This window comes from Oncorhynchus masou, chromosome 6, assembly GCF_036934945.1.
Source record: "Oncorhynchus masou masou isolate Uvic2021 chromosome 6, UVic_Omas_1.1, whole genome shotgun sequence".
In the NCBI taxonomy this organism is placed as follows: domain Eukaryota; kingdom Metazoa; phylum Chordata; class Actinopteri; order Salmoniformes; family Salmonidae; genus Oncorhynchus; species Oncorhynchus masou.
Window position 1 is genome coordinate 4,232,510 of NC_088217.1, and position 27,451 is coordinate 4,259,960.

Consider the following 27,451-nt stretch of genomic DNA (forward strand, 5'->3'; position numbering starts at 1 on the left):
GCAGTGGTATATCAGACATTATAAACCGGGTGGTTCGAACCCTGAATTCTGATTGGCTGACAGCCGTGATATATCAGACATGATACCATGGGTACGGCAAAACATAGCTTTTTTTTTACTGTTCTAATTATCAGGGCATCCGTTTATAACACTTGTTTGTTGTTGTAATTATAATGGTAATCGATATATAATAGACTATTTTACTGCTCTAATTACATTGGTAAATCGTTTATAAAAGCAATAAGGAACCTCAGGGGCTTGTGGTATATGGATAATATACCACGGCTCAGGGCTGTGTTTTCAGGCTGTACTCTGCATTGCGTCATTCATAAGCACAGCCTTTAGCTGGAGGTCAATTGGCCAAATACCACAGACGCCATATTGCTGAATTATACAGTCTGGTATCTGGCCTTGACGATACGGAACAGATGAACTCTTAATGTTTACCATCACAGCCCGAGAATGGACCTCCTTACGGAATGAGATTAACTTAATTGTATTTCAACATTGTTTTTTTTATTTTTACCTTTATTTAACCAGGCAAGTCGGTTAAGAACAAATTCTTATTTTCAATGACGGCCTGGGAACAGTGGGTTAACTGCCTGTTCAGGGGCAGAACGACAGATTTGTACCTTGTCAGCTCGGGGGTTTGAACTTTCAACCTTCCGGTTACTAGTCCAACGCTCTAACCACTAGTCTACCTGCCACCTCTACACTCTAACCACTAGGCTACCCTGCCTCCTCTACACTCTAACCACTAGGCTACCCTGCCGCCTCTACGCTCTAACCACTAGACTACCCTGCCACCTCTACACTCTAACCACTAGGCTACCCTGCCACCTCTACACTCTAACCACTAGACTACCCTGCCACCTCTACACTCTAACCACTAGGCTACCCTGCCACCTCTACACTCTAACCACTAGGCTACCCTGCCACCTCTACACTCTAACCACTAGGCTACCCTTTCTCTCTCTCCCAGGAGAAGTATCCATGTGTGGTCAGTCTACCCGGAGGCTGCAGGGCAGAGGTCATGCAGATCAAGTCACCTAAACTAGCCGGGTAATGAGTCACTTATTTTCTATAGCTCAAGATAACGTAGCCATACTGCATATTCTTGAAGAATAGGCCTAGTCTTGATTGGCTGATACGAGAGATCCACTGTGGTGTTAACAGAGCTGTGATTGGATCCAGGTGTGCTCTGATGATCTACTGGAGCATTGAGGTGACCAATGAGGGGGATATCACACCCAAGATAGACCTCCTTACCAAGATGCCTGAGCAGGGTGAGACCATGTTGAAATAGCTCCCGTCACAATAATCTCTTACCTTTTGACAGATCAGTGAAATCAAACAACTGTGCTTTTCAAATCATGCTGAGACCAACTGGCATTGCCACAACATATTCTAGCAAACACCTGATATCAGAAAATATAGAGCTTGTTTTGTTTTTGCAGTGCTCGAGATGGACAGCAGGAAGGTGATCGAGAAGGCCCCCGACTCCTTCCAGAGTCTTCTGAGGATCCTTGGAGCAGAGGCTTCTATTGACACTGTAATACAGTCCGTGGCTGTTTAACAAGTTCCTTTCAATTGCCCTCTAACTTTAAGGAATATTTCCCTCAAAACTAAAAATAAATAAAATGTTTTTAATTGTCTGAAGACTTGGTCAAGAAACCCCCAGAACCCACATTCTCTGTCATCAGTTTATTAAATATAAACAATTCTTTACTCTCAAACATTTATAAATATATGTTAATGCCATCTGTATGTATACATGTCAATATAGCATTAGTTGAAGATCTAGAAAAATAAAAAGATTTTAAATATAAAATGCTAAATAGCAACGTCCAATGTAATTTGTTTATACTGTACACACAAGTGTTATCTTAGGTCTCACAGTGTTATCTTAGGTCTCTCAGTGATTTAGTTTTAAAGTGTTTGTCTGAAATGGCACCCTATTCCCGACATAAAAGGCTCTACTTTTCATCAGAGTCCTATTTAATTTAACCAGGTAAGTCAGTTAAGAACAAATTCTTATTTTACAGCGACGGCCAATTGTGAGCCGCCCTATGGAGGGGAGGGGCTCTAGTCAAAAGTAGTGCACTATATAGGGAATAGGGCTCTAGTCAAAAGTACTACACTATATAGGGAATAGGGCTCTAGTCAAAAGTACTGCACTATATAGGGAATAGGGCTCTAGTCAAAAGTACTGCACTATATAGGGAATAGGGCTCTAGTCAAAAGTAGTGCACTATTGGGAATAGGGCTCTAGTCAAAAGTACTGCACTATATAGGGAATAGGGCTCTAGTCAAAAGTAGTGCACTATTGGGAATAGGGCTCTAGTCAAAAGTACTACACTATATAGGGAATAGGGCTCTTGTCAAAAAAAGTGCACTATATAGGGAATAGGGCTCTTGTCAAAAGAAGTGCACTATATAGGGAATAGGGTGCCATTTGGGACACAAAGTGTTGGTTAATACAGTCATAAATTGTTATTCAGATCAGTGGTTTGCTTCACTATGTTTCCATGTTACTGGGTCTGCACCCTATTCCCTATCTAGTGCCATATGGGTCCTGGTGAAAAATAGTGCACAGGATAGGGAATAGAGTGCCATTTTGGGACACAACCCCTGGGAGATACGCCACCGTCTGGTCCTCACAGCAGGGGGGGGGGGGGTTAAACCTCTCCTCAGGGACTCCCTACAGCAGGGACTCCTTACAGCAGGGGGTTTAAACCTCTCCTCAGGGACTCCTTACAGCAGGGGGGTTTAAACCTCTCCTCAGGGACTCCTTACAGCAGGGGGGGGGGGGGTTTAAACCTCTCCTCAGGGTCTCCCTACAGCAGGGGGTTTAAACCTCTCCTCAGGGACTCCCTACAGCAGGGGGTTTAAACCTCTCCTCAGGGACTCCTTACAGCAGGGGGTTTAAACCTCTCCTCAGGGACTCCCTACAGCAGGGGGTTTAAACCTCTCCTCAGGGACTCCTTACAGCAGGGGGTTTAAACCTCTCCTCAGGGTCTCCTTACAGCAGGGGGTTTAAACCTCTCCTCAGGGACTCCTTACAGCAGGGGGTTTAAACCTCTCCTCAGGGACTCCCTACAGCAGGGGGTTTAAACCTCTCCTCAGGGACTCCCTACAGCAGGGGGTTTAAACCTCTCCTCAGGGACTCCCTACAGCAGGGGGTTAAACCTCTCCTCAGGGACTCCCTACAGCAGGGGGTTTAAACCTCTCCTCAGGGACTCCCTACAGCAGGGGGTTAAACCTCTCCTCAGGGACTCCTTACAGCAGGGGGTTTAAACCTCTCCTCAGGGACTCCCTACAGCAGGGGGTTTAAACCTCTCCTCAGGGACTCCCTACAGCAGGGGGGGGGTTAAACCTCTCCTCAGGGACTCCCTACAGCAGGGGGGTTTAAACCTCTCCTCAGGGACTCCTTACAGCAGGGGGGGGGGTTAAACCTCTCCTCAGGGACTCCCTACAGCAGGGGGTTTAAACCTCCCCTCAGGGACTCCCTACAGCAGGGGGTTTAAACCTCTCCTCAGGGACTCCCTACAGCAGGGGGTTTAAACCTCTCCTCAGGGACTCCCTACAGCAGGGACTCCTTACAGCAGGGGGTTTAAACCTCTCCTCGGACTCCCTACAGCAGGGGGTTTAAACCTCTCCTCAGGGACTCCCTACAGCAGGGGGTTTAAACCTCTCCTCAGGGACTCCCTACAGCAGGGGGTTTAAACCTCTCCTCAGGGACTCCTTACAGCAGGGGGTTTAAACCTCTCCTCAGGGACTCCCTACAGCAGGGGGTTTAAACCTCTCCTCAGGGACTCCCTACAGCAGGGGGTTTAAACCTCTCCTCAGGGACTCCTTACAGCAGGGGGTTAAACCTCTCCTCAGGGACTCCCTACAGCAGGGGGTTTAAACCTCTCCTCGGGGACTCCCTACAGCAGGGGGTTTAAACCTCTCCTCAGGGACTCCCTAAAGCAGGGGGTTTAAACCTCTCCTCAGGGACTCCTTACAGCAGGGGGGGGGTTTAAACCTCTCCTCAGGGACTCCTTACAGCAGGGGGTTTAAACCTCTCCTCAGGGACTCCCTACAGCAGGGGGGTTTAAACCTCTCCTCAGGGACTCCCTACAGCAGGGGGTTTAAACCTCCCCTCAGGGACTCCCTACAGCAGGGGGTTAAACCTCTCCTCAGGGACTCCCTACAGCAGGGGGTTTAAACCTCTCCTCAGGGACTCCCTACAGCAGGGGGGGGGTTAAACCTCTCCTCAGGGACTCCCTACAGCAGGGGGTTTAAACCTCTCCTCAGGGACTCCTTACAGCAGTGGGGGGGTTTAAACCTCTCCTCAGGGACTCCTTACAGCAGGGGGTTTAAACCTCTCCTCAGGGTCTCCCTACAGCAGGGGGTTTAAACCTCTCCTCAGGGACTCCTTACAGCAGGGGGGTTAAACCTCTCCTCAGGGACTCCTTACAGCAGGGGGGTTAAACCTCTCCTCAGGGACTCCCTACAGCAGGGGGTTTAAACCTCCCCTCAGGGACTCCCTACAGCAGGGGGTTTAAACCTCTCCTCAGGGACTCCTTACAGCAGGGGGTTTAAACCTCTCCTCAGGGACTCCCTACAGCAGGGGGTTTAAACCTCCCCTCAGGGACTCCCTACAGCAGGGGGGTTAAACCTCTCCTCAGGGTCTCCCTACAGCAGGGGGGTTAAACCTCTCCTCAGGGTCTCCCTACAGCAGGGGGGTTAAACCTCTCCTCAGGGTCTCCCTACAGCAGGGGGGTTAAACCTCTCCTCAGGGACTCCCTACAGCAGGGGGGTTAAACCTCTCCTCAGGGACTCCTTACAGCAGGGGGTTTAAACCTCCCCTCAGGGACTCCCTACAGCAGGGGGTTTAAACCTCCCCTCAGGGACTCCCTACAGCAGGGGGTTTAAACCTCTCCTCAGGGACTCCTTACAGCAGGGGGTTTAAACCTCTCCTCAGGGACTCCCTACAGCAGGGGGTTTAAACCTCCCCTCAGGGACTCCCTACAGCAGGGGGGTTAAACCTCTCCTTAGGGACTCCCTACAGCAGGGGGTTTAAACCTCCCCTCAGGGACTCCCTACAGCAGGGGGGTTAAACCTCTCCTTAGGGACTCCCTACAGCAGGGGGTTTAAACCTCTCCTCAGGGTCTCCCTACAGCAGGGGGGTTAAACCTCTCCTCAGGGTCTCCCTACAGCAGGGGGGTTAAACCTCTCCTCAGGGTCTCCCTACAGCAGGGGGGTTAAACCTCTCCTCAGGGACTCCCTACAGCAGGGGGTTTAAACCTCTCCTCAGGGACTCCCTACAGCAGGGGGTTTTAAACCTCCCCTCAGGGACTCCCTACAGCAGGGGGTTTAAACCTCTCCTCAGGGACTCCCTACAGCAGGGGGTTTAAACCTCTCCTCAGGGACTCCCTACAGCAGGGGGTTTAAACCTCTCCTCAGGGACTCCCTACAGCAGGGGGTTTAAACCTCTCCTCAGGGACTCCTTACAGCAGGGGGTTTAAACCTCTCCTCAGGGACTCCCTACAGCACGGGGTTTTAAACCTCTCCTCAGGGACTCCCTACAGCAGGGGGTTTAAACCTCTCCTCAGGGACTCCCTACAGCAGGGACTCCTTACAGCAGGGGGTTTAAACCTCCCCTCAGGGACTCCCTACAGCAGGGGGTTAAACCTCTCCTCAGGGTCTCCCTACAGCAGGGGGTTAAACCTCTCCTCAGGGACTCCTTACAGCAGGGGGTTTAAACCTCCCCTCAGCGACTCCCTACAGCAGGGGGGGGGGGTTAAACCTCTCCTCAGGGACCCCCAGAGTTGACTGGGGTGTGCCAGCTCATGGTACGGCCGGGGGTCCCTGACAACTTGATTAAGTGGAAAACCCATTTCATGCAACAGGACAAGTATTCCCTCTTCATTTCTCCGGGCAAGTCCCAACACGACAGATATTCAAGTCAGACATTTTAGGTTTCGGCCCCCTCTCATTGGATTAGACACCCTTTAGATACTATTTCCCCCCCCCTCACTGGAGGAGAGGCTGGGTAAAATGGCATCCTGTCCTCTGATTTGTGCACCACTTTTGGTTACAAAGGGAACCGTTTCTGTTCCCAGCCATCACACCGCTGGTCAATGTACTGAAAACACACCACAAGCACACTTTTAGGTTCTGTTAGCGCTGCGCAGCGTCAACACTTTTAGTCCCTCAAGTCTCCGTTGTACCCCCTGGGGGGGCGCATGAAGTCTTTCCTCATTGTCCTGCGACCTCTCAACGTTGTCAGAGGGTCGTGAGGAGGAGAGCTTTGGGGAAGAAGTGGAGATGGAGGCTGGGGGAGACGAGATGGAGGCTGGGGGAGAGGAGAGGGGAGACGAGATGGAGGCTGGGGGAGAGGAGATGGGAGACGAGATGGAGGCTGGGCGAGAGGAGATGGAGGCTGGGGGAGACGAGATGGGAGACGAGATGGAGGCTGGGCGAGAGGAGATGGGAGACGAGATGGAGGCTGGGCGAGGGGAGATGGAGGCTGGGCGAGGGGAGATGGAGGCTGGGCGAGGGGAGATGGAGGCTGGGCGAGGGGAGATGGAGGCTGGGCGAGGGGAGATGGAGGCTGGGCGAGGGGAGATGGAGGCTGGGCGAGGGGAGATGGAGCCTGGGAATCCAAAGAAAGACTTGATCGTATCCCTGGTCTCAGAGCCTCGCACCACAAGACGCCACTTCCTGGTATGCGCTTCAGAAGACCCTGGGGTCATATGTGCCACCATAGTCTGCTCCCCAAATGGCACCCTGTTACCTATATAGTGCACTACCTTTGACCAAGCCCCATGGGGAGCCATCAGGGACACAGCACTCTGTTTCCTAAACTCAGGTTATATAATATGAGGGAGGGGGTTAGGGTACGGGGGAGGGAGGGGGTTAGGGTACGGGGGAGGGAGGGGGTTAGGGTACGGGGGAGAGAGGGGGTTAGGGTACGGGGGAGAGAGGGGGTTAGGGTACGGGGGAGGGAGGGGGGGGTTAGGGGGAGGGAGGGGGGTTGGGGTACGGGGAGGGAGGGGGTTGGGGTACGGGGGAGGGAGGGGGTTAGGGTACGGGGAGAGAGGGGGTTAGGGTACGGGGGAGAGAGGGGGTTAGGGTACGGGGGAGAGAGGGGGTTAGGGTACGGGGGAGAGAGGGGGTTAGGGTACGGGGGAGAGAGGGGGTTAGGGTACGGGGGAGGGAGGGGGTTAGGGGGAGGGAGGGAGGGGGTTGGGGTACGGGGGAGGGAGGGGGTTAGGGTACGGGGGAGAGAGGGGGTTAGGGTACGGGGGAGAGAGGGGTTAGGGTACGGGGGAGGGAGGGGGTTAGGGTACGGGGGAGGGAGGGGTTAGGGCACGGGGGAGGGAGGGGGTTAGGGTACGGGGGGGGGGGGGGTTAGGGTACGGGGGGGGGGGGGGGTTAGGGTACGGGGGGGGGTTGGGGTACGGGGGAGAGAGGGGGTTGGGGTACGGGGGAGAGAGAGGGTACGGGGAGGGAGGCGGTTAGGGTACGGGGGAGGGAGGCGGTTAGGGTACGGGGGAGGGAGGCGGTTAGGGTACGGGGGAGGGGTTAGGGTACGGGGGAGGGAGGGGGTTAGGGTACGGGGGGGTTAGGGTACGGGGGGGGGTTAGGGTACGGGGGAGGGAGGGGGTTAGGGTACGGGGGAGGGAGGGGGAGGGGGTACGGGGGAGAGAGGGTTAGGGTACGGGGGAGGGAGGCGGTTAGGGTACGGGGGAGGGGGTTAGGGGAGGGGGTTAGGGTACGGGGGATGGAGAGTGTAGGTAACACCAAGCGGGAAGGCCAGACAGCAGAGGGAGTGGTTATACAGGATGGAACACCAGAGTACAGTCCTCTCCTTCTCTGTCCCAGCCCAGGAAGACACTCTGATTGGCTAGTTCCTGGTTGTTGGGCAGGGTGCTCCTCAGGTAGTGGTTGACTATCTTGGAGTCCAGTCTGCTCTGGTGAGGGATGCTCTCGTAGGGTTTAGGGTCCAGGTCTAGGATGGACACGGAGTAGGTGAAGCGAGGCTTCGAAGGCTGGATCTCCAGGCTCTGGTCCAACCTGTAGGCAGGACACAGGGGTGAAGAATGGGGGTCTGTATATAGTAGTGACTGGTTAGCCTGGGAACCAGTCTGTTTGTGCTAACAGTACAAGGAGTGGACTGTCGCACTACAGAGGCCAACTAGGTAGAATTCAACTAGGTCCTCACCCGTCCTCCTCCCCACAGGTTGCTATGGTGATCATGATAGAGCAGTCCTTGGCTGTCATGGCAACTCTGTACTGGTGGACCTGATGAGAAACAGCCATATTAGACAAATAAGCTAACATTTCTTTAATTTTTTAATCAAATCCACTTTATTAGACTACAACCTGTGTGGGGAACAACAAGCACTAAAGCCCTAAGCAATATAATGTATATTTATGGAGCCTTGTGTAAATAATCCAGGTTTTACAGAGTTGCGTGCGTGGTTAGAAAGAAGAGGGTTCTCGCCTTTCCGACAGCGTACTCGATAGAGCCGTCGTCTTCAGGCGGACACTTCTGGATCTTCTCCAGGAAGCTGTGGCTGTACGGTCCGTCGATCTGAAAGCTACTTCTACAAGCAGACAGTCAGTCATAAGAAGAGAAAAAAATACTCATTGTTGGTATTTGTTTTCATTAGTCCCCCCAAAAAATTTTAAAGATAACTTTGGAAGTACAGCTGGCGTTTGTATCCAAACGGGGGGCCAAACCCATTTAGATGCTACAGACGTTTGTGAGAAGATCGATTTTTTGGGGATGTCTCATGGTCTGACATGGTCACAACAATTTAGAAGGACGGACACCCCTTCAAATTAGTGGATTCGGCTATACGGGTGTATAAAATTGAGCACATAGCCATGCAATCTCCATAGACAAACACTGGCAGTAGAATGGCCCGTACTGAAGAGCTCAGTGACTTTCAACGTGGCAGCGTCATAGGATGCCACCTTTCCAACAAGGTAGTTAGTCAAATTTCTGCCCTGCCAGAGCTGCCCCCCTGGTCAACTGTAAGTGCTGTTATTGTGAAGTGGAAACGTATAGGAGCAACAACGGCTCAGCTGCGAAGTGGTAGGCCACACGACGGTCCCAATCTGTGAGCCTGTGTGCTGAAGCGCATAAAAACGTCTGTCCTCGGTTGCAACACTCACTACCGGGTTCCAAACTGCCTCTAGAAGCAATGTCAGCACAATAACTGTTAATCGGGAGTTTCATGAAATGGGCTTCCATGGCAGAGCAGCCGCACACAAGCATAAGATCACCATGCGCAATGCCAAACGTGGACTGGAGTGGTGTGAAGCTCGCCTCCATTGGACTCTGGAACAGTGGAAACACGTTCTCTGGAGTGATGAATCACACTTCCCGTTTGGCGGATGCTTGGAGAATGCTACCTGCTGCCCCAATGCATAGTGCCAACTGTAAAGTTTGGTGGAGGAGGAATCATGGTCTGGGGCTGGTTTTCATAGTTTGGGATAAACTCCTTAGTTCCAGTGAAGGGAAATCTTAACTCTACAGCAGACAATTACATTCTAGACAATTCTGTGCTTTCGCCATCTAGTGGTATACCTAGGTTATTACACGCCATCTAGTGGTCTACCTGGGTTATTACGCCGTCCAGTGGTATACCTAGGTTATTACACGCCATCTAGTGGTATACCTAGGTTATTACACGCCATCTAGTGGTCTACCTGGGTTATTACACGCCATCTAGTGGTCTACCTAGGTTATTACACGCCAAATGAAACCACTGAATAACAGTATTGTGGTTCTCACCTCTCTTTAGGAAAGTCCTGTAGATGCTGCTCCACTCGTTTAAACAGGGGGTTTAACCCCTCAATGTCTAAATCATCCAACATCTGAGTCCCCAGAATTTTGTCCAGGACGCAATCTTTGGGTAGGCTGTGGTTAGCTGGAAAAAAAATAAAAAATACAAATATTGACGTTGATAAGATTTAAATATATAAAATGTAAATTCTTTAAGGTTTGTTTGTTTTAGTTAAGCGTCAAACTACACTGAACAAAAAATATAAAATACAACATGTGAAAGTGTTGGTCTCGTGGTTCAACTGAAATCAAAAATATCCCAGAAATGTTCCAGACGCACAGAAAGCTTCTCTCTCTCAAATGTGTTTACAACACTGTTAGTGAGAATTTCTCCTTTGTCAAGATAATCCATCCACCTGACAGGTGTGGCATTATCAAGAAGCTGATAAAAACAGCATGATCATTACACAGGTGCACCTTGTGCTGGGGCCACTAAAATGTGCCGTTTTGCCACAGATGTCTATAAAGTTAAGGGAGTGTGTAATTGGCATGCTGACTGTAGGAATGTCCACCAGAGAATTTGATGTTAATTTCTCTATAATCTTCCTCCAACGTAGTTTTAGAGAATTTGGCAGTACGTCCAACTGGCCTCACAACCTCAGACCACGTGTTTGTTGCATTCTAAGACTGACATGTGATGCATTCTAAGACTGACATGTGATGCATTCTAAGACTGACATGTGATGCATTCTAAGACTGACATGTGATGCATTCTAAGACTGACATGTGATGCATTCTAAGACTGACATGTGATGCATTCTAAGACTGACATGTGATGCATTCTAAGACTGACATGTGATGCATTCTAAGACTGACATGTGATGCATTCTAAGACTGACGTGATGCATTCTAAGACTGACGTGATGCATTCTAAGACTGACGTGATGCATTCTAAGACTGACATGTGATGCATTCTAAGACTGACATGTGATGCATTCTAAGACTGACATGTGATGCATTCTAAGACTGACATGTGATGCATTCTAAGACTGACATGTGATGCATTCTAAGACTGACATGTGATGCATTCTAAGACTGACATGTGATGCATTCTAAGACTGACATGTGATGCATTCTAAGACTGACATGTGATGCATTCTAAGACTGACATGTGATGCATTCTAAGACTGACATGTGATGCATTCTAAGACTGACGTGATGCATTCTAAGACTGACGTGATGCATTCTAAGACTGACGTGATGCATTCTAAGACTGACGTGATGCATTCTAAGACTGACGTGATGCATTCTAAGACTGACGTGATGCATTCTAAGACTGACGTGATGCATTCTAAGACTGACGTGATGCATTCTAAGACTGACGTGATGCATTCTAAGACTGACGTGATGCATTCTAAGACTGACGTGATGCATTCTAAGACTGACGTGATGCATTCTAAGACTGACGTGATGCATTCTAAGACTGACGTGATGCATTCTAAGACTGACATGTGATGCATTCTAAGACTGACATGTGATGCATTCTAAGACTGACATGTGATGCATTCTAAGACTGACATGTGATGCATTCTAAGACTGACATGTGATGCATTCTAAGACTGACATGTGATGCATTCTAAGACTGACATGTGATGCATTCTAAGACTGACATGTGATGCATTCTAAGACTGACATGTGATGCATTCTAAGACTGACATGTGATGCATTCTAAGACTGACATGTGATGCATTCTAAGACTGACATGTGATGCATTCTAAGACTGACATGTGATGCATTCTAAGACTGACATGTGATGCATTCTAAGACTGACATGTGATGCATTCTAAGACTGACATGTGATGCATTCTAAGACTGATATGTGATGCATTCTAAGACTGATATGTGATGCATTCTAAGACTGATATGTGATGCATTCTAAGACTGACATGTGATGCATTCTAAGACTGACATGTGATGCATTCTAAGACTGACATGTGATGCATTCTAAGACTGACATGTGATGCATTCTAAGACCAATATGTGATGCATTCTAAGACCGACATGTGATGCATTCTAAGACTGGGCGAGCGGTTCGCTGACGTCAACGTTGTGAACAAAGGGCCCCATGGTGGCGATCCGGTTTATGGTACGGACAGACATAAATCTACGGACACTTTTAAAAGGTATCTGTGACCAACAGATGTATATCTGTATTCCCGTGTGAAAAATCTAGGAAATCCAGGGTCCTAATTCATTTATTTAAATTGACCGATTTCCTTATATGAACTGTCACACGGTAACATCTTGGAAATTGTTGCGTTTATATTTTGGTTCGGTATATTTTGGTAACACATTCAATATAATTAAGCAATAAGGCATGAAGGGGGTGTGGTATATGGCCAATATACCACAGCTCGGGGCTGTTCTTAGACACGACGCAACACAGAGTGCCTGGATACATCCCTTAGCTGTGGTATATTGGTCATATCCCAGAAACCCCCATGGTGCCTTATTGCTATCATAAACTGGTTACCAGCGTAATTAGAGAAGTAGAAAAAATAATGTTGTGGTATACGGTCTGATACACCACGTCTGTCAGCCAATCAGCATTCAGGGCTCGAACCACCGGTTTATAATGCTGTATAGCTTGTTATAAAGCATGCATGAGCCTTTTTTTTTTAAATTCTCCACGCCAAGTATCCCCGTCTCTCACTGTTGCGTAGCAGGTCCCGGTGCAGGAGGCTGGCCTCACACCTCACTCTGCCCTCAGACAGGTGAGTCTTCCTGGGATCCCAGGAGCTCAACAGGGCACTCACGATCACCTGGATCAACTCATTCAGAACCACCTGGGGGTTTAAAGAGAAAGTTACAGGAAAGGAGGACAGAACATTAAGACAGTTTGAGACAGTCTGTTCCCTATGTAGTGCACTACTTTTGACCAGGGCCCAGAGGGAATAGGGTACCATTTGACCAGGGCCCATAGGGTACCATTTGACCAGGGCCCATAGGGAATAGGGTTCCATTTGACCAGGGCCCAGAGGGAATAGGATTCCATTTGACCAGGGCCCAGCAGAAATAGGGTACCATTTGACCCGGGCCCATAGGGTACCATTTGACCCGGGCCCATAGGGTACCATTTGACCAGGGCCCATAGGGTACCATTTGACCAGGGCCCATAGGGTACCATTTGACCAGGGCCCATAGGGTACCATTTGACCAGGGCCCATAGGGTACCATTTGACCAGGGCCCATAGGGTACCATTTGACCAGGGCCCATAGGGTACCATTTGACCAGGGCCCATAGGGTACCATTTGACCAGGGCCCATAGGGTACCATTTGACCAGGGCCCATAGGGTACCATTTGACCAGGGCCCATAGGGTTCCATTTGACCAGGGCCCATAGGGTTCCATTTCACCAGGGCCCATAGGGTTCCATTTCACCAGGGCCCATAGGGAATAGGGTTCCATTTCACCAGGGCCCATAGGGAATAGGGTTCCATTTGACCAGGGCCCATAGGGAATAGGGTTCCATTTGACCAGGGCCCAGAGGGAATAGGATTCCATTTGACCAGGGCCCAGAGCGTTCAGATGTCAGAATCCTCACCAATCAAGTAAATGTATTTATAAACACCTTTTTATATCAGCAGTAGTCATTGTGTTACAGTAACCCGGCGTCGGCCCCAGAGAGCTTTACAGTAACCCGGCGTCGGCCCCAGAGAGCTTTACAGTAACCCGGCGTCGGCCCCAGAGAGCTTTACAGTAACCCGGCGTCGGCCCCAGAGAGCTTTACAGTAACCTGGCGGCCCCAGAGAGCTTTACAGTAACCCGGCGTCGGCCCCAGAGAGCTTTACAGTAACCCGGCGTCGTCCCCAGAGAGCTTTACAGTAACCCGGCGTCGACCCCAGAGAGCTTTACAGTAACCCGGCGTCGGCCCCAGAGAGCTTTACAGTAACCCGGCGTCGGCCCCAGAGAGCAAGCAAAAGCACATTGACCAGGAAAAATTCCCAAGGAGGAAGCAGACACTGAGGAGAGGCTCGTCCCCTGGCTGTACAGGGCCATTAAAACAGAAAGAGACAGGATATGTTCCAAATGTAGGGCTGACCCCATTTTAATTGTTTGATAGGCAGTTGGTAGACCAAGATTCTCCAGTGGAGCAGTCACAAATAGATTATTTTTTTCATGGCACACAAGGATTCTGATTCACAGCGGTCTCAGTGGTCATTGAATGGGCCTGCAGGGATGCCCCGGTCTCAGTGGACTAATCCATTGAAATGGGCCCGCCCCGTCTCAGTGGACTAATCCATTGAAATGGGCCCGCAGGGATGCCCCAGTCTCAGTGGACTAATCCATTGAATGGGCCCGCCCCGGTCTCAGTGGACTAATCCATTGAATGGGCCTGCAGGGATGCCCCGGTCTCAGTGGACTAATCCATTGAATGGGCATGCAGGGATGCCCCGGTCTCAGTGGACTAATCCATTGAATGGGCCTGCCCCGGTCTCAGTGGACTAATCCATTGAATGGGCCTGCAGGGATGCCCTGGTCTCAGTGGACTAATCCATTGAATGGGCCCGCAGGGATGCCCCGGTCTCAGTGGACTAATCCATTGAATTGGGCCCGCCCCGGTCTCAGTGGACTAATCCATTGAAATGGGCCCGCCCCGGTCTCAGTGGACTAATCCATTGAAATGGGCCCGCCCCGGTCTCAGTGGACTAATCCATTGAATGGGCCCGCAGGGATGCCCCGGTCTCAGTGGACTAATCCATTGAATGGGCCCGCAGGGATGCCCCGGTCTCAGTGGACTAATCCATTGAATGGGCCCGCAGGGATGCCCCGGTCTCAGTGGACTAATCCATTGAATGGGCCCGCAGGGATGCCCCGGTCTCAGTGGACTAATCCATTGAATGGGCCCGCAGGGATGCCCCGGTCTCAGTGGACTAATCCATTGAATGGGCCCGCAGGGATGCCCCGGTCTCAGTGGACTAATCCATTGAATGGGCCCGCAGGGATGCCCCGGTCTCAGTGGACTAATCCATTGAATGGGCCCGCAGGGATGCCCCGGTCTCAGTGGACTAATCCATTGAATGGGCCCGCAGGGATGCCCCGGTCCAACAATGGGAGTGTCCTAAAAATGCACTTCCCCCGTCTCGCCATTTTGGGCGTATTCATTGTTTTCCCTTTAAATTGTTAGTGTCTACCAATTCCCCATTACACATCAATCACCAGTAGTATCCTACATTTACTGCTAAATCCCTTCTTTTCTCATCTACAACGTTTGGTTACAGTCATGTCTGTTAATGCATTCAATATTATTACAGTCGTTTACCGTTGTCCTTGTCGGAGTGGGTGTGTTGTTTGCAGAGCTCACAACCTACACTAGTTCTGGTTTATTTAATTCCATTTATTCATTGGCAATGTTGAGTAAGGACGCGCACCTGATTACGCATCTAGAAGTCTATAGGCTACCTGGCCTGCAATGCAAATGTAGTCATGTCTGATTGTATTTCTGATTGGCTTAAATTCACCTCAAAACAGCAAGGAAACAAAGTGTCTTTTAGAGTCCGTAGACAATGACAGCCCCCCCCCCTCCCTCCAGCTCCCCCCAGCCCCCCTCCCTCCCCCTCCAGCCCCCCCCTCCCTCCCTCCAGCTCCCCCCTCCCTCCCTCCAGCTCCCCCCCTCCCTCCAGCCCCCCTCCCTCCCTCCAGCTCCCCCTCCCTCCAGCCCCTCCCCTCCCTCCAGCTCTCCCCCTCTTACCCACCCAGCTCCCCTCCCCTTACCTCCCTCCCCCCTTACCCACCCAGCTCCCCTCCCCTTACCTCCCTCCCTCCAGCTCCCCCTCCCCTTACCTCCCTCCCCCCTCCCTACCCTTATCCATCCAGCTCCCTCCCCTTATCCATCCAGCTCCCTCCCTTTATCCATCCAGCTCCCTACCCTTATCCATCCAGCTCCCTCCCCTTATCCATCCAGCTCCCTCCCCTTATCCATCCAGCTCCCTCCCCTTATCCATCCAGCTCCCTCCCCTTATCCATCCAGCTCCCTACCCTTATCCATCCAGCTCCCTACCCTTATCCATCCAAACAAAGTGTCTTTTAGAGTCCGTTGACAATGACAGCTCGCTCCCCCCCCCCTCCCTCCATCCAGCTCCCCCTCCATCCAGCTCCCCCTCCCAGCTCCCTCCCCTCCCAGCTCCCCCTCCCCTCCCAGCTCCCCTCCCCCCTCCCAGCTCCCCCTCCCCTTACCCCCTCCCAGCTCCCCCTCCCCTCCCAGCTCCCCCTCCCAGCTCCCCTTACCCCCTCCCAGCTCCCTCCCCCCTCCCAGCTCCCCTTACCCCCTCCCAGCTCCCCTCCCCCTCCCAGCTCCCCCTCCCCTCCCAGCTCCCCTCCCAGCTCCCCTTACCCACCCAGCTCCCCTCCCCTTACCTCCCTCACCCACCCAGCTCCCCCTAGGGGGAGGGAGCTGGATGGATAAAGGGAGGGAGCTGGGTGGCTCCCTCCCCTCCCTTTATCCATCCAGCTCCCTCCCTTTATCCATCCAGCTCCCTCCCTTTATCCATCCAGCTCCCTCCCTTTATCCATCCAGCTCCCTCCCTTTATCCATCCAGCTCCCTCCCTTTATCCATCCAGCTCCCTCCCTTTATCCATCCAGCTCCCTCCCTTTATCCATCCAGCTCCCTCCCTTTATCCATCCAGCTCCCTCCCTTTATCCATCCAGCTCCCTCCCTTTATCCATCCAGCTCCCTCCCTTTATCCATCCAGCTCCCTCCCTTTATCCATTCAGCTCCCTCCCTTTATCCATTCAGCTCCCTCCCTTTATCCATCCAGCTCCCTCCCTTTATCCATCCAGCTCCCTCCCTTTATCCATCCAGCTCCCTCCCTTTATCCATCCAGCTCCCTCCCTTTATCCATCCAGCTCCCTCCCTTTATCCATCCAGCTCCCTCCCCCTCCCTTTATCCATCCAGCTCCCTCCCCCTCCCTTTATCCATCCAGCTCCCTCCCCCCTCCCTTTATCCATCCAGCTCCCTCCCCCTCCCTTTATCCATCCAGCTCCCTCCTCCCTCCCTTTATCCATCCTCCCTCCCTTTATCCATCCAGCTCCCTCCCCCTCCCTTTATCCATCCAGCTCCCTCCCCTTATCCATCCAGCTCCCTCCCTTTATCCATCCAGCTCCCTCCCCCTCCCTTTATCCATCCAGCTCCCTCCCCCTCCCTTTATCCATCCAGCTCCCTCCCTTTATCCATCCAGCTCCCTCCCTTTATCCATCCAGCTCCCTCCCTTTATCCATCCAGCTCCCTCCCCCTCCCTTTATCCATCCTGCTCCCTCCCCCTCCCTTTATCCATCCAGCTCCCTCCCCTCTCCCTTTATCCATCCAGCTCCCTCCCCCTCCCTTTATCCATCCAGCTCCCTCCCCCCTCCCTTTATCCATCCAGCTCCCTCCTCCCTCCCTTTATCCATCCAGCTCCCTCCCTTTATCCATCCAGCTCCCTCCCTTTATCCATCCAGCTCCCTCCCTTTATCCATCCAGCTCCCTCCCCTTATCCATCCAGCTCCCTCCCTCCCCTTATCCATCCAGCTCCCTCCCTCCCTTTATCCATCCAGCTCCCTCCCTCCCTTTATCCATCCAGCTCCCTCCCTCCCTTTATCCATCCAGCTCCCTCCCTCCCTTTATCCATCCAGCTCCCTCCCTCCCTTTATCCATCCAGCTCCCTCCCTCCCTTTATCCATCCAGCTCCCTCCCTCCCTTTATCCATCCAGCTCCCTCCCTCCCTTTATCCATCCAGCTCCCTCCCTCCCTTTATCCATCCAGCTCCCTCCCTCCCTTTATCCATCCAGCTCCCTCCCTCCCTTTATCCATCCAGCTCCCTCCCTCCCTTTATCCATCCAGCTCCCTCCCTTTATCCATCCAGCTCCCTCCCTTTATCCATCCAGCTCCCTCCCTTTATCCATCCAGCTCCCTCCCTTTATCCATCCAGCTCCCTCCCTTTATCCATCCAGCTCCCTCCCCCCTCCCTTTATCCATCCAGCTCCCTCCCCCCTCCCTTTATCCATCCAGCTCCCTCCCTTTATCCATCCAGCTCCCTCCCTTTATCCATCCAGCTCCCTCCCTTTATCCATCCAGCTCCCTCCCTTTATCCATCCAGCTCCCTCCCTTTATCCATCCAGCTCCCTCCCCTCTCCCTTTATCCATCCAGCTCCCTCCCCTCTCCCTTTATCCATCCAGCTCCCTCCCCCTCCCTTTATCCATCCAGCTCCCTCCCCCCTCCCTTTATCCATCCAGCTCCCTCCCCCCTCCCTTTATCCATCCAGCTCCCTCCCCTTAACGACAGAATCTGGGAAGGCCAACAGCAGGAGAGAGGGGTCAAAAAACAGGCCATCTTGATCTCTGGCTCCCTCGAGTCTTGTGTGTGTGTGTGTGTGTGTGTGTGCGTCTTAATTACTTAAACCAAACAACGTGCTTAAAGCATCAGGCAAGCTCGTTGCAGAAAGTTGATTTTATTTTTTTTAAACACACCGGATGTATCCATATATGGGAAAATATGCACGTTTAAACATTTCGACCAGCGAAGAAAAGACTACTCTCGGTCGACCAAGATTTTATTTTATGTCGGGGACAGCCCTACCCAAATTGCACCCTATTCCCTATGTCAGGGGTATTCAACTCTGACCCTGCGATGGACGGAGACGACTGCTGGTTTTCTGTTCTACCTGATCATTAAATTGGACCCACCTGGTGTCCCCAGGTCTAAAAATCAGTCCCTGATTTCAGAGGGGAACAATGAAAACACAGTGGAACTGGCTTTGAGGACCAGAGTTGAGTTCGAGAGCCCTCAGGGCTTTGGTCAATAGTAGTGCACTATACAGGGTGTCATTTAGGATGCAGTATATAATGTGGATACCAACCTTACTGGACTGGTGTCCGTTCATAAGGCTGCCACTAGGGAGGAAGTACGGCCGTAGATGCTGAGCCAATTCATCCAGGTCCTGCAACACGTCAGCATCATCCTTACAGCTGTAGATACACTCTCCACCCTGGATAGAGACAGACAGGATAGAGACAGCTGTCTGGGTTATTAAACCTGACAGCTATAGATCCAGTCTGGATAGAGACAGGTTTAATAAACCTGACGGCTATAGATCCAGTCTGGATAGAGACAGGTTTAACAAACCTGACGGCTATAGATCCAGTCTGGATAGATCAAACAGTCTGGATAGAGACAGGTTTAACAAACCTGACGGCTATAGATCCAGTCTGGATAGAGACAGGTTTAACAAACCTGACGGCTATAGATCCAGTCTGGATAGAGACAGGTTTAACAAACCCTAGATCCAGTCTGGATAGAGACAGGTTTAACAACCCTGACGGCTAGATCCAGTCTGGATAGAGACAGGTTTAATAAACCTGACGGCTATAGATCCAGTCTGGATAGAGACAGGTTTAACAAACCTGACGGCTATAGATCCAGTCTGGATAGAGACAGGTTTAACAAACCTGACGGCTATAGATCCAGTCTGGATAGAGACAGGTTTAACAACCCTGACGGCTATAGATCCAGTCTGGATAGAGACAGGTTTAACAAACCTGACGGCTATAGATCCAGTCTGGATAGAGACAGGTTTAACAACCCTGACGGCTATAGATCCAGTCTGGATAGAGACAGGTTTAACAACCCTGACGGCTATAGATCCAGTCTGGATAGAGACAGGTTTAATAAACCTGACGGCTATAGATCCAGTCTGGATAGAGACAGGTTTAACAACCCTGACGGCTATAGATCCAGTCTGGATAGAGACAGGTTTAACAACCCTGACGGCTATAGATCCAGTCTGGATAGAGACAGGTTTAACAAACCTGACGGCTATAGATCCAGTCTGGATAGAGACAGGTTTAACAACCCTGACGGCTATAGATCCAGTCTGGATAGAGACAGGTTTAACAACCCTGACGGCTATAGATCCAGTCTGGATAGAGACAGGTTTAACAACCCTGACGGCTATAGATCCAGTCTGGATAGAGACAGGTTTAACAACCCTGACGGCTATAGATCCAGTCTGGATAGAGACAGGTTTAATAAACCTGACAGCTATAGATCCAGTCTGGATAGAGACAGGTTTAACAACCCTGACGGCTATAGATCCAGTCTGGATAGAGACAGGTTTAATAAACCTGACGGCTATAGATCCAGTCTGGATAGAGACAGGTTTAATAAACCTGACGGCTATAGATCCAGTCTGGATAGAGACAGGTTTAACAACCCTGACGGCTATAGATCCAGTCTGGATAGAGACAGGTTTAATAAACCTGACAGCTATAGATCCAGTCTGGATAGAGACAGGTTTAACAACCCTGACGGCTATAGATCCAGTCTGGATAGAGACAGGTTTAATAAACCTGACGGCTATAGATCCAGTCTGGATAGAGACAGGTTTAACAACCCTGACGGCTATAGATCCAGTCTGGATAGAGACAGGTTTAATAAACCTGACAGCTATAGATCTAGTCTGGATAGAGACAGGTTTAATAAACCTGACGGCTATAGATCCAGTCTGGATAGAGACAGGTTTAATAAACCTGACAGCTATAGATCCAGTCTGGATAGAGACAGGTTTAATAAACCTGACAGCTATAGATCTAGTCTGGATAGAGACAGGTTTAATAAACCTGACGGCTATAGATCCAGTCTGGATAGAGACAGGTTTAATAAACCTGACAGCTATAGATCCAGTCTGGATAGAGACAGACATGTCAGAGTGAAATAATAAATTGTGCAATGCAACGTGAGGACTACTGTTGCAGAAAGGGTACGACAGGTGTACTGCAGAGATACATACCTTGAAGATTTTAAAGTTGTTTTGAGGTTCCTCTATCAAGTGCTTGATGGCTAGGGACATTCTCTGTTTGTTCCTAAGCAGAGAGATTCAGGCTGAGTATACATGGCACTTTATCCACATGCTGTGGAATCATATACAGACGAGAGAGCACCGAGTTCTGAACATGGTCAGATCAATGGTTGTAGATATACCATGTGTATCACAAGATGGTGACAATCACAGCAGCAAGATGTGCGACCTGTTGCCACAACAGAAGGTCAACCATCGAAGAACAAAACACCATTGTTTATTTATTTTCCCTTTTGTACTTTAACTATTTGCACATCTTTACAACACTGTATAAAGACATATGATGTGAAAGGTCTTTATTATTTGGAAACTTTTGTCAGTAATGTTTACTGTTAATTGTTTTTATTGTTTATTATCTACTTCACTTGCTTTGGAAATGTGACAGGGTAGCCGAGTGGCTCGAGCGTTGTAACCGGAAGGTTGCAAGTTCAAATCCCCGAGCTGACAAGGTACAAATCTGCCGTTCTGCCCCTGAACAGGCAGTTAACCCACTGTTCCTAGGCCGTCATTGAAAATAAGAATTTGTTCTTAACTGACTTGCCTGGTTAAATAAAAAAAAAATTAAAAAAAATATGTATCCCATGCCAATAAAGCCCCTTGAATTGATAACTGGGCAGGTGATGTGTACTGTCACTCACCCTGAGAACAGGTCTAAGGGACAGTACTGGCTCAGCCGTTTCCACTTCCCATGGGCCAACTGTTGAGTTCGAGAGAAGAGCACAAAACTCAGTCTCCACCCGGCGGCGCAGTTCTCCAGTCTCACCACCAGGGGGCAGACACGGATCATAACACTCAACTTTCACAATAACAAATGCCTGGCTCCCAGTAGATGTCCTAAACCCCTAGTCTATTCCCCGGTAGATGTCCTAAACCCAGGTCTATTCTCTGGTAAATGTCCTAACCCCCCAGTCTATTCTCTGGTAGATGTCCTAACCCCAGTCTATTCTCTGGTAGATGTCCTAACCCCGGTCTATTCTCTGGTAAATGTCCTAAACCCAGGTCTATTCTCCGGTAAATGTCCTAACCCCAGTCTATTCTCCGGTAAATGTCCTAAACCCAGGTCTATTCTCCGGTAAATGTCCTAACCCAGGTCTATTCTCTGGTAAATGTCCTAACCCCAGTCTATTCTCTGGTAAATGTCCTAACCCAGGTCTATTCTCTGGTAAATGTCCTAACCCCAGTCTATTCTCTGGTAAATGTCCTAACCCCAGTCTATTCTCTGGTAGATGTCCTAACCCAGGTCTATTCTCTGGTAGATGTCCTAACCCAGGTCTATTCTCTGGTAGATGTCCTAACCCCAGTCTATTCTCTGGTAAATGTCCTAACCCCAGTCTATTCCCTGGTAGATGTCCTAACCCCCTAGTCTATTCTCTGGTAAATGTCCTAACCCCAGTCTATTCTCCGGTAAATGTCCTAACCCCAGTCTATTCCCTGGTAGATGTCCTAACCCCAGTCTATTCTCTGGTAGATGTCCTAACCCCAGTCTATTCTCTGGTAGATGTCCTAACCCCCTAGTCTATTCTCTGGTAAATGTCCTAACCCCAGTCTATTCTCTGGTAAATGTCCTAACCCCAGTCTATTCTCTGGTAGATGTCCTAACCCCAGTCTATTCTCTGGTAGATGTCCTAACCCAGGTCTATTCCCTGGTATAGTCAAAAGGACCAGTCAAGTGAAGCAGAGGTGTGCTCCGTTCTATTTGACTAGGTAATGTACACGTCATTTCTCATTGAATAACCCCCAAGGTCAAAGGTCAAGGTCATCAAACTAATGTAGTACAACAGGTTATTCCAACGTCGTTCCCTAAACAATGTGAACTCACCTTAAAATGTTGATGCATGCAGAAGCGGCACACCAGGTTTTTGATTTCTTTCGTAACGTATCTCGAGGACGGCAGAAATCCACATTTGGGCTGTAAAACACGAGACCAGAAGTGAGTCACTGTGGCTGACTTGATTAAGTGGATTAAACAAAACGGTTCTCTTTTAGCTAAAAAAAAATAAAAAAAATAAAAAACACACTTGTCCCTTTATCGCTTGACATCAAAACCCCCATGACTTCTGACTCAGTTTTCCTTTAATCCTGTATTCAATAACCCAGGTCCTTATAAAAGGAGTGTCATCACATGTCTTTTCACGGTCTTGTATATTTAAAAAAAAAAAAAAAAACTAGTGTCAAGTTTACAGAATCTGTTTGTTTAATCATTGTTTAACCAGGAATGTAAATTGGTTTTGAGAACCGGTTCTACAGTGTTTCTCAATGAGCTTTAACTTCCTACAACTATAGCTCCATCCTTAAAAATGTATAAAATGGGGAGATAACTGAGGCCGTCCCAAATGGTCGGTCTCTCTCCCTCTCAAAAGTTTGGGGTCACTTAAATGTCCATGTGTTTGAAAAAAAATAAATGTTTTGTCCATTAAAATAACATAAAATTGATCAGAAATACAGTGTAGACATTGTTAATGTTGTAAATGACTATTGTAGCTGGAAATGGCTGATTTTTAATGGAATATCTACATAGGACCATTATCAGCAACCATCACTCCTGTGTTCCAATGGCACATTGTGTTAGCAAAGTTCACCATTTTAAAATGATAATTGATCATTAGAAAACCCTTTTGCAACTATGTTAGCACAGCTGAAAACTGTTGTTCTGATTAAAGAAGCAATAGAACTGGCCTTATTTAGACTATTTGAGTATCTGGAGCATCAGCATTTGTGGGTTCAATTACAGACTCAAAATGGCCAGAAACAAAGACATTTTCTGAAACTCGTCAGTCTATTCTTGTTCTGAGAAATGAAGGCTATTCCATGCGAGAAAATGCCAAGTAACTGAAGATCTCGTACAACGCTGTGTACTACTCCCTTCACAGAACAGCGTAAACTGGCTCTAACCAGAATAGAAAGAGTGGGAGGCCCCGGTGCACAACTGAGCAAGAGGACAAGTACATTAGTGTCTAGTTTGAGAAACAGACGCCTCACAAGTCCTCAATTGGCAGCTTCATTAAATAGTTCCCGCAAAACACCAGTCTCTATGTCAACAGTGAAGAGGCAACTCCGGGATGCTGGCCTTTGATGTTAATTTAATGGACAAAAACAAGGACCTTTCTAAGTGACCCCAAGCTTTTGAATGGTAGTGTGTGTGTGCTACTTTTTTACCAGGGCCCAAAGACTGTACCTTAATCTCTATACAGAGAGGACCGAGACTGTACCTTAATCTCTATACAGAGAGGAGGTCTGTGTTCTCTGCAGCAGCAGCAGGAGGAGAGCTGGGTGAGGTTAGGCAGACACAAGGCACATCCACTAAACGTATCCATCACTTTGTCACAGCGAGACTCTGCCATGACATGGAACACACAGACAGAAGGGTTGTTATAACACATTCACCACAACTTCAGTCAGACATTTGGGGCCCTTTTCCCCCCCAGACACATTGAGCCTAGTTCTGAACTAAACAGCTCTTTCAACAGAGAATCTCCTTGGAGACTGATTTTTAATCCCCGACTGTGATCACCCGTGTCTGGGAACTAGCCGTTGATGTGTAGGTTTTAACTCTAGTCATAAAGAAGTCCTTTCCTCATAATGATGAAATAAATACAAAGCCCTTTAGAGTTCCATTCCACCAGACACGTAGACTGTAGATTCCACTACCTATAGATAGCATTCTGTCACCACTACCTTCACATGCACACGTCCACACGCACCACAGCTTAGTCTGCTGATGTGTTCCACAACAACACAAGGAAATGTGATGTGTCATATTTCATGACAACCTGAAGATGCAAAACCCTGACAACTACAAAGACGACACGTACCTGGCCTTTCCCGCTGAACCTTCAATGACAGCTGTCGGACAAAGTCCAGCGGGAGCTTCACAGCCTCCTACACAAACAATAATGCATTGATTGAAATGTATCAAAAGCATATACTATCATACAATAATGTATTGATTGGTTTATCTATAGCATATACTTTCATACAAAGCAGTATCATGGAACAGAACTGACCATAACCTTTCAACTGGATTTGATAACTTTATTAGTAACATGTGGCAAAAGAACTGTCTTTTAACCAAACAGTTAACCTCATAACATATTGGGGGAAAGGTTCCATGCTATTTACAACAACATGGTTAGCGCAGAATATATACATATATGTCTTACTCCGTTGTGGACGAATTTCTCCCCCAGCAGTGGCTTCATCACATTTTGACTATAGTCAACTATGTTCTGTATGTGGCGAAAAGCTTGTTCTGTTGTCTGGAAGAGAAGAAACAGATCGTCAAGACAACTTAGGTTTCTGGGACAATCCTGGAGTGTTCATTTTTTCAGAGCTCTGTGTAAATGCAATGACGGGATACTTGTGTTTGTGCCTTCACTCGCTTGGTTGATACAAGCAGTCAATGAAAGCCATTCATCCTAAACTGGACCTTTGAGAGCCTTACACAAGTAAATGGACAGATCTGGGATCAGCTAACCCCTCCCATAATCCTAACTTTTAGTGAGGAAAAATATTTTTTAAAAATGACCAAAGATCAGAATATGGTGGCAACGGAACGTTACTCCGCCTTGCCTTGCTCACCCAAATGTTGATTTCCAAAAACTAAATCCCCCTGCCCCCCCCCCAAATACCTTTTAAATTATCACATGGAAACACAAACCAATACAGGGAGTTGGATTGAGTTGTTGATCATAATAAAAAGACACTAAACGATTCACAGAATAAACCAATTCTTAAGACATTTCGATTTAGGAGCATATCTTTTGTTACCAAACCAAGATCTGACAGTTTATGGTTGTAATTGTAATTTTCTAACCTTATGCGAGTTTTCGGCATCTTCTGTAGAATACTTCAGGAGCCGAAGGACTCTGGCGTGCTGGATAGGAAGAGTGTTGGAAAATATCAGCATGGGAAATCATTTTAAAGTAGGTACCTAAATATACATTTAAAAAGGTGGAGTGAGAGTCACTTTCTGTAACCCATGTGATAACTCAGCAAGGTTAAAGTTAGCTAGCTAGCTTGCTTGCTACCGTAAATACATTGCTAGTTTGATTTCCAAGGCACTAAATGTGGCTAACGTTAGCTACGACGCTAGCTTGATATTTGGTAGCTAGCAACTGATGTGGGGGAGAGAAGAAAAAAAACACAATAAATCAGATGACTACTAGACAAACAATCTAGTGACAAGTAAAATAAACAATATTTTACTTTCCACTGTTTTGCTTTTACAGACCTGGACGACGCCAGACAACCTGACCAGCTAGCTAATATATTAGCTAGTTAGTGGCATATGCTAGCTACCAAGATTTTAGCTTACTGACCTAACATTAGCTAGCTCACCTGGACATTAGAAACCACTAGGCTTTTGTTGCCCTCTCCGTGGTATTTCCAGTCGTTCTCGTCCATTTTGTCCAGTTCCATAACAGAACTGTACGTTGTAAGCAAATTAATCTATATAGCTTATTCACTCCAGCAACTTTGCCAGGCTAACACACACAAGTTCTGCTAAGACAATAATTTTTAAGCTACTGACTGACACCAAAGAACTATTGCTTTCTGGAGGATGTCCCGCCCACTCTCATCGTATTGGCCAGATGTTTTTAGATGCAATTTTCATTGGATACTTCAGTCAGACGTAACGGAACTCGGATATTTTCGGCAGCCAATCAAAAGAGGATGGAAAACTGTTGCCAATCGCACGTGTTATTCTAATGACAGTGCCCCAAGAGAATGTGTTCTGCGATCTAAGATACATTACATGACTAAAAGTATGTGGACAACTGCTAGTCGAACATCTCATTCCAAAAATAATGGGCGCTAATATGGAGTTGCCATAACAACCTCCACAAGTCTGGGAAGGCTTTCCACTAGATGTTGGAACATTGCTGTGACCACAAGAGCATTAGTGAAGTTGGGCACTGATGTTAGGCGATTAGGCCTGGTTCGCAGTCGGCGTTACAATTAATCCCAAAGGTGTTCAATGGAGTTGAGGTCAGGGCTTGGTGCAGGCTAGTCAAGTTCTTCCACACCGATCGTGACAAACCATTTCTGTACAGACCTCGTTTTGTGTACGGGGGCATTGTGCTGAATTAGGAAAGGCCCTACCCCAAACTGTTGCCACACAGTTGGAAGCTGTGATGATCTTCCCACTCCATTTGCCGAATTCTTACTCTTTGCTCTTGTTTTCCTCAATAGGATGTCGGTGGGCAGAGCCGGAAGTGTCGTCAGCAAAATGGGACACACAAAGGCTTGTTTGTTTTGGCACCTCTCAACACCCCTCATTATCACCATCTATGCACACAACCACTCTCTTACACACACACCATTGGCAATTGTATATAGTGTACTTTATTTTTACATTTTTATTTCACCTTTATTTAACCAGGTAGGCTAGTTGAGAACAAGTTCTCATTTACAACTGCGACCTGGCCAAGATAAAGCATAGCAGTGTGAACAGACAACAACACAGACTTACACATGGAGTAAACAATAAACAAGTCAATAACAGTATAAAAAAAATTTAAAAGGGTCTATATACATTGTGTGCAAAAGGCATGAGGAGGTAGGCGAATAATTACAATTTAGCAGATTAACACTGGAGTGATAAATGATCAGTTGGTCATGTGCAGGTAGAGATACTGGTGTGCAAAAGAACAGAAAAGTAAATAAAAACAGTATAGGGATGAGGTAGGTAGATTGAGTGGGCTATTTACCGATGGACTATGTACAGCTGCAGCGATCGGTTAGCTGCTCAGATAGCAGATGTTTGAA

General features: G+C 48.6%; 2 protein-coding genes across 2 annotated transcripts in view; one reads left to right on the forward strand and one right to left on the reverse strand.

The window, feature by feature from the left end:
- The window catches only part of cenpp (centromere protein P), a 197,939-nt gene extending 196,108 nt beyond the window's left edge, over positions 1-1,831 (forward strand). Inside the window, exons 7-9 of the mRNA XM_064967423.1 lie at positions 983-1,062; positions 1,195-1,286; positions 1,458-1,831. Of these exons, the coding sequence (XP_064823495.1) occupies positions 983-1,062; positions 1,195-1,286; positions 1,458-1,576 (291 nt within the window). The 3' untranslated portion in view covers positions 1,577-1,831. The remainder of the gene's footprint in view (positions 1-982; positions 1,063-1,194; positions 1,287-1,457) is intronic.
- Positions 1,832-7,634: 5,803 nt separating this feature from the next.
- Positions 7,635-26,218, reverse strand: ippk (inositol 1,3,4,5,6-pentakisphosphate 2-kinase). Its single transcript, XM_064967424.1, has 14 exons — positions 26,021-26,218; positions 25,497-25,556; positions 24,844-24,939; positions 24,496-24,562; positions 23,893-24,017; positions 22,503-22,592; positions 21,322-21,380; positions 20,615-20,687; positions 18,686-18,814; positions 12,501-12,633; positions 9,797-9,932; positions 8,498-8,600; positions 8,216-8,295; positions 7,635-8,067 (listed from the first exon to the last, which is right to left on the reverse strand). The coding sequence occupies exons 1-14, from the start codon at positions 26,099-26,101 to the stop codon at positions 7,827-7,829; spliced, it is 1,473 nt and encodes a 490-aa protein (XP_064823496.1). The 5' UTR covers positions 26,102-26,218; the 3' UTR covers positions 7,635-7,826.
- Between the last annotated feature and the right edge of the window lie 1,233 nt (positions 26,219-27,451).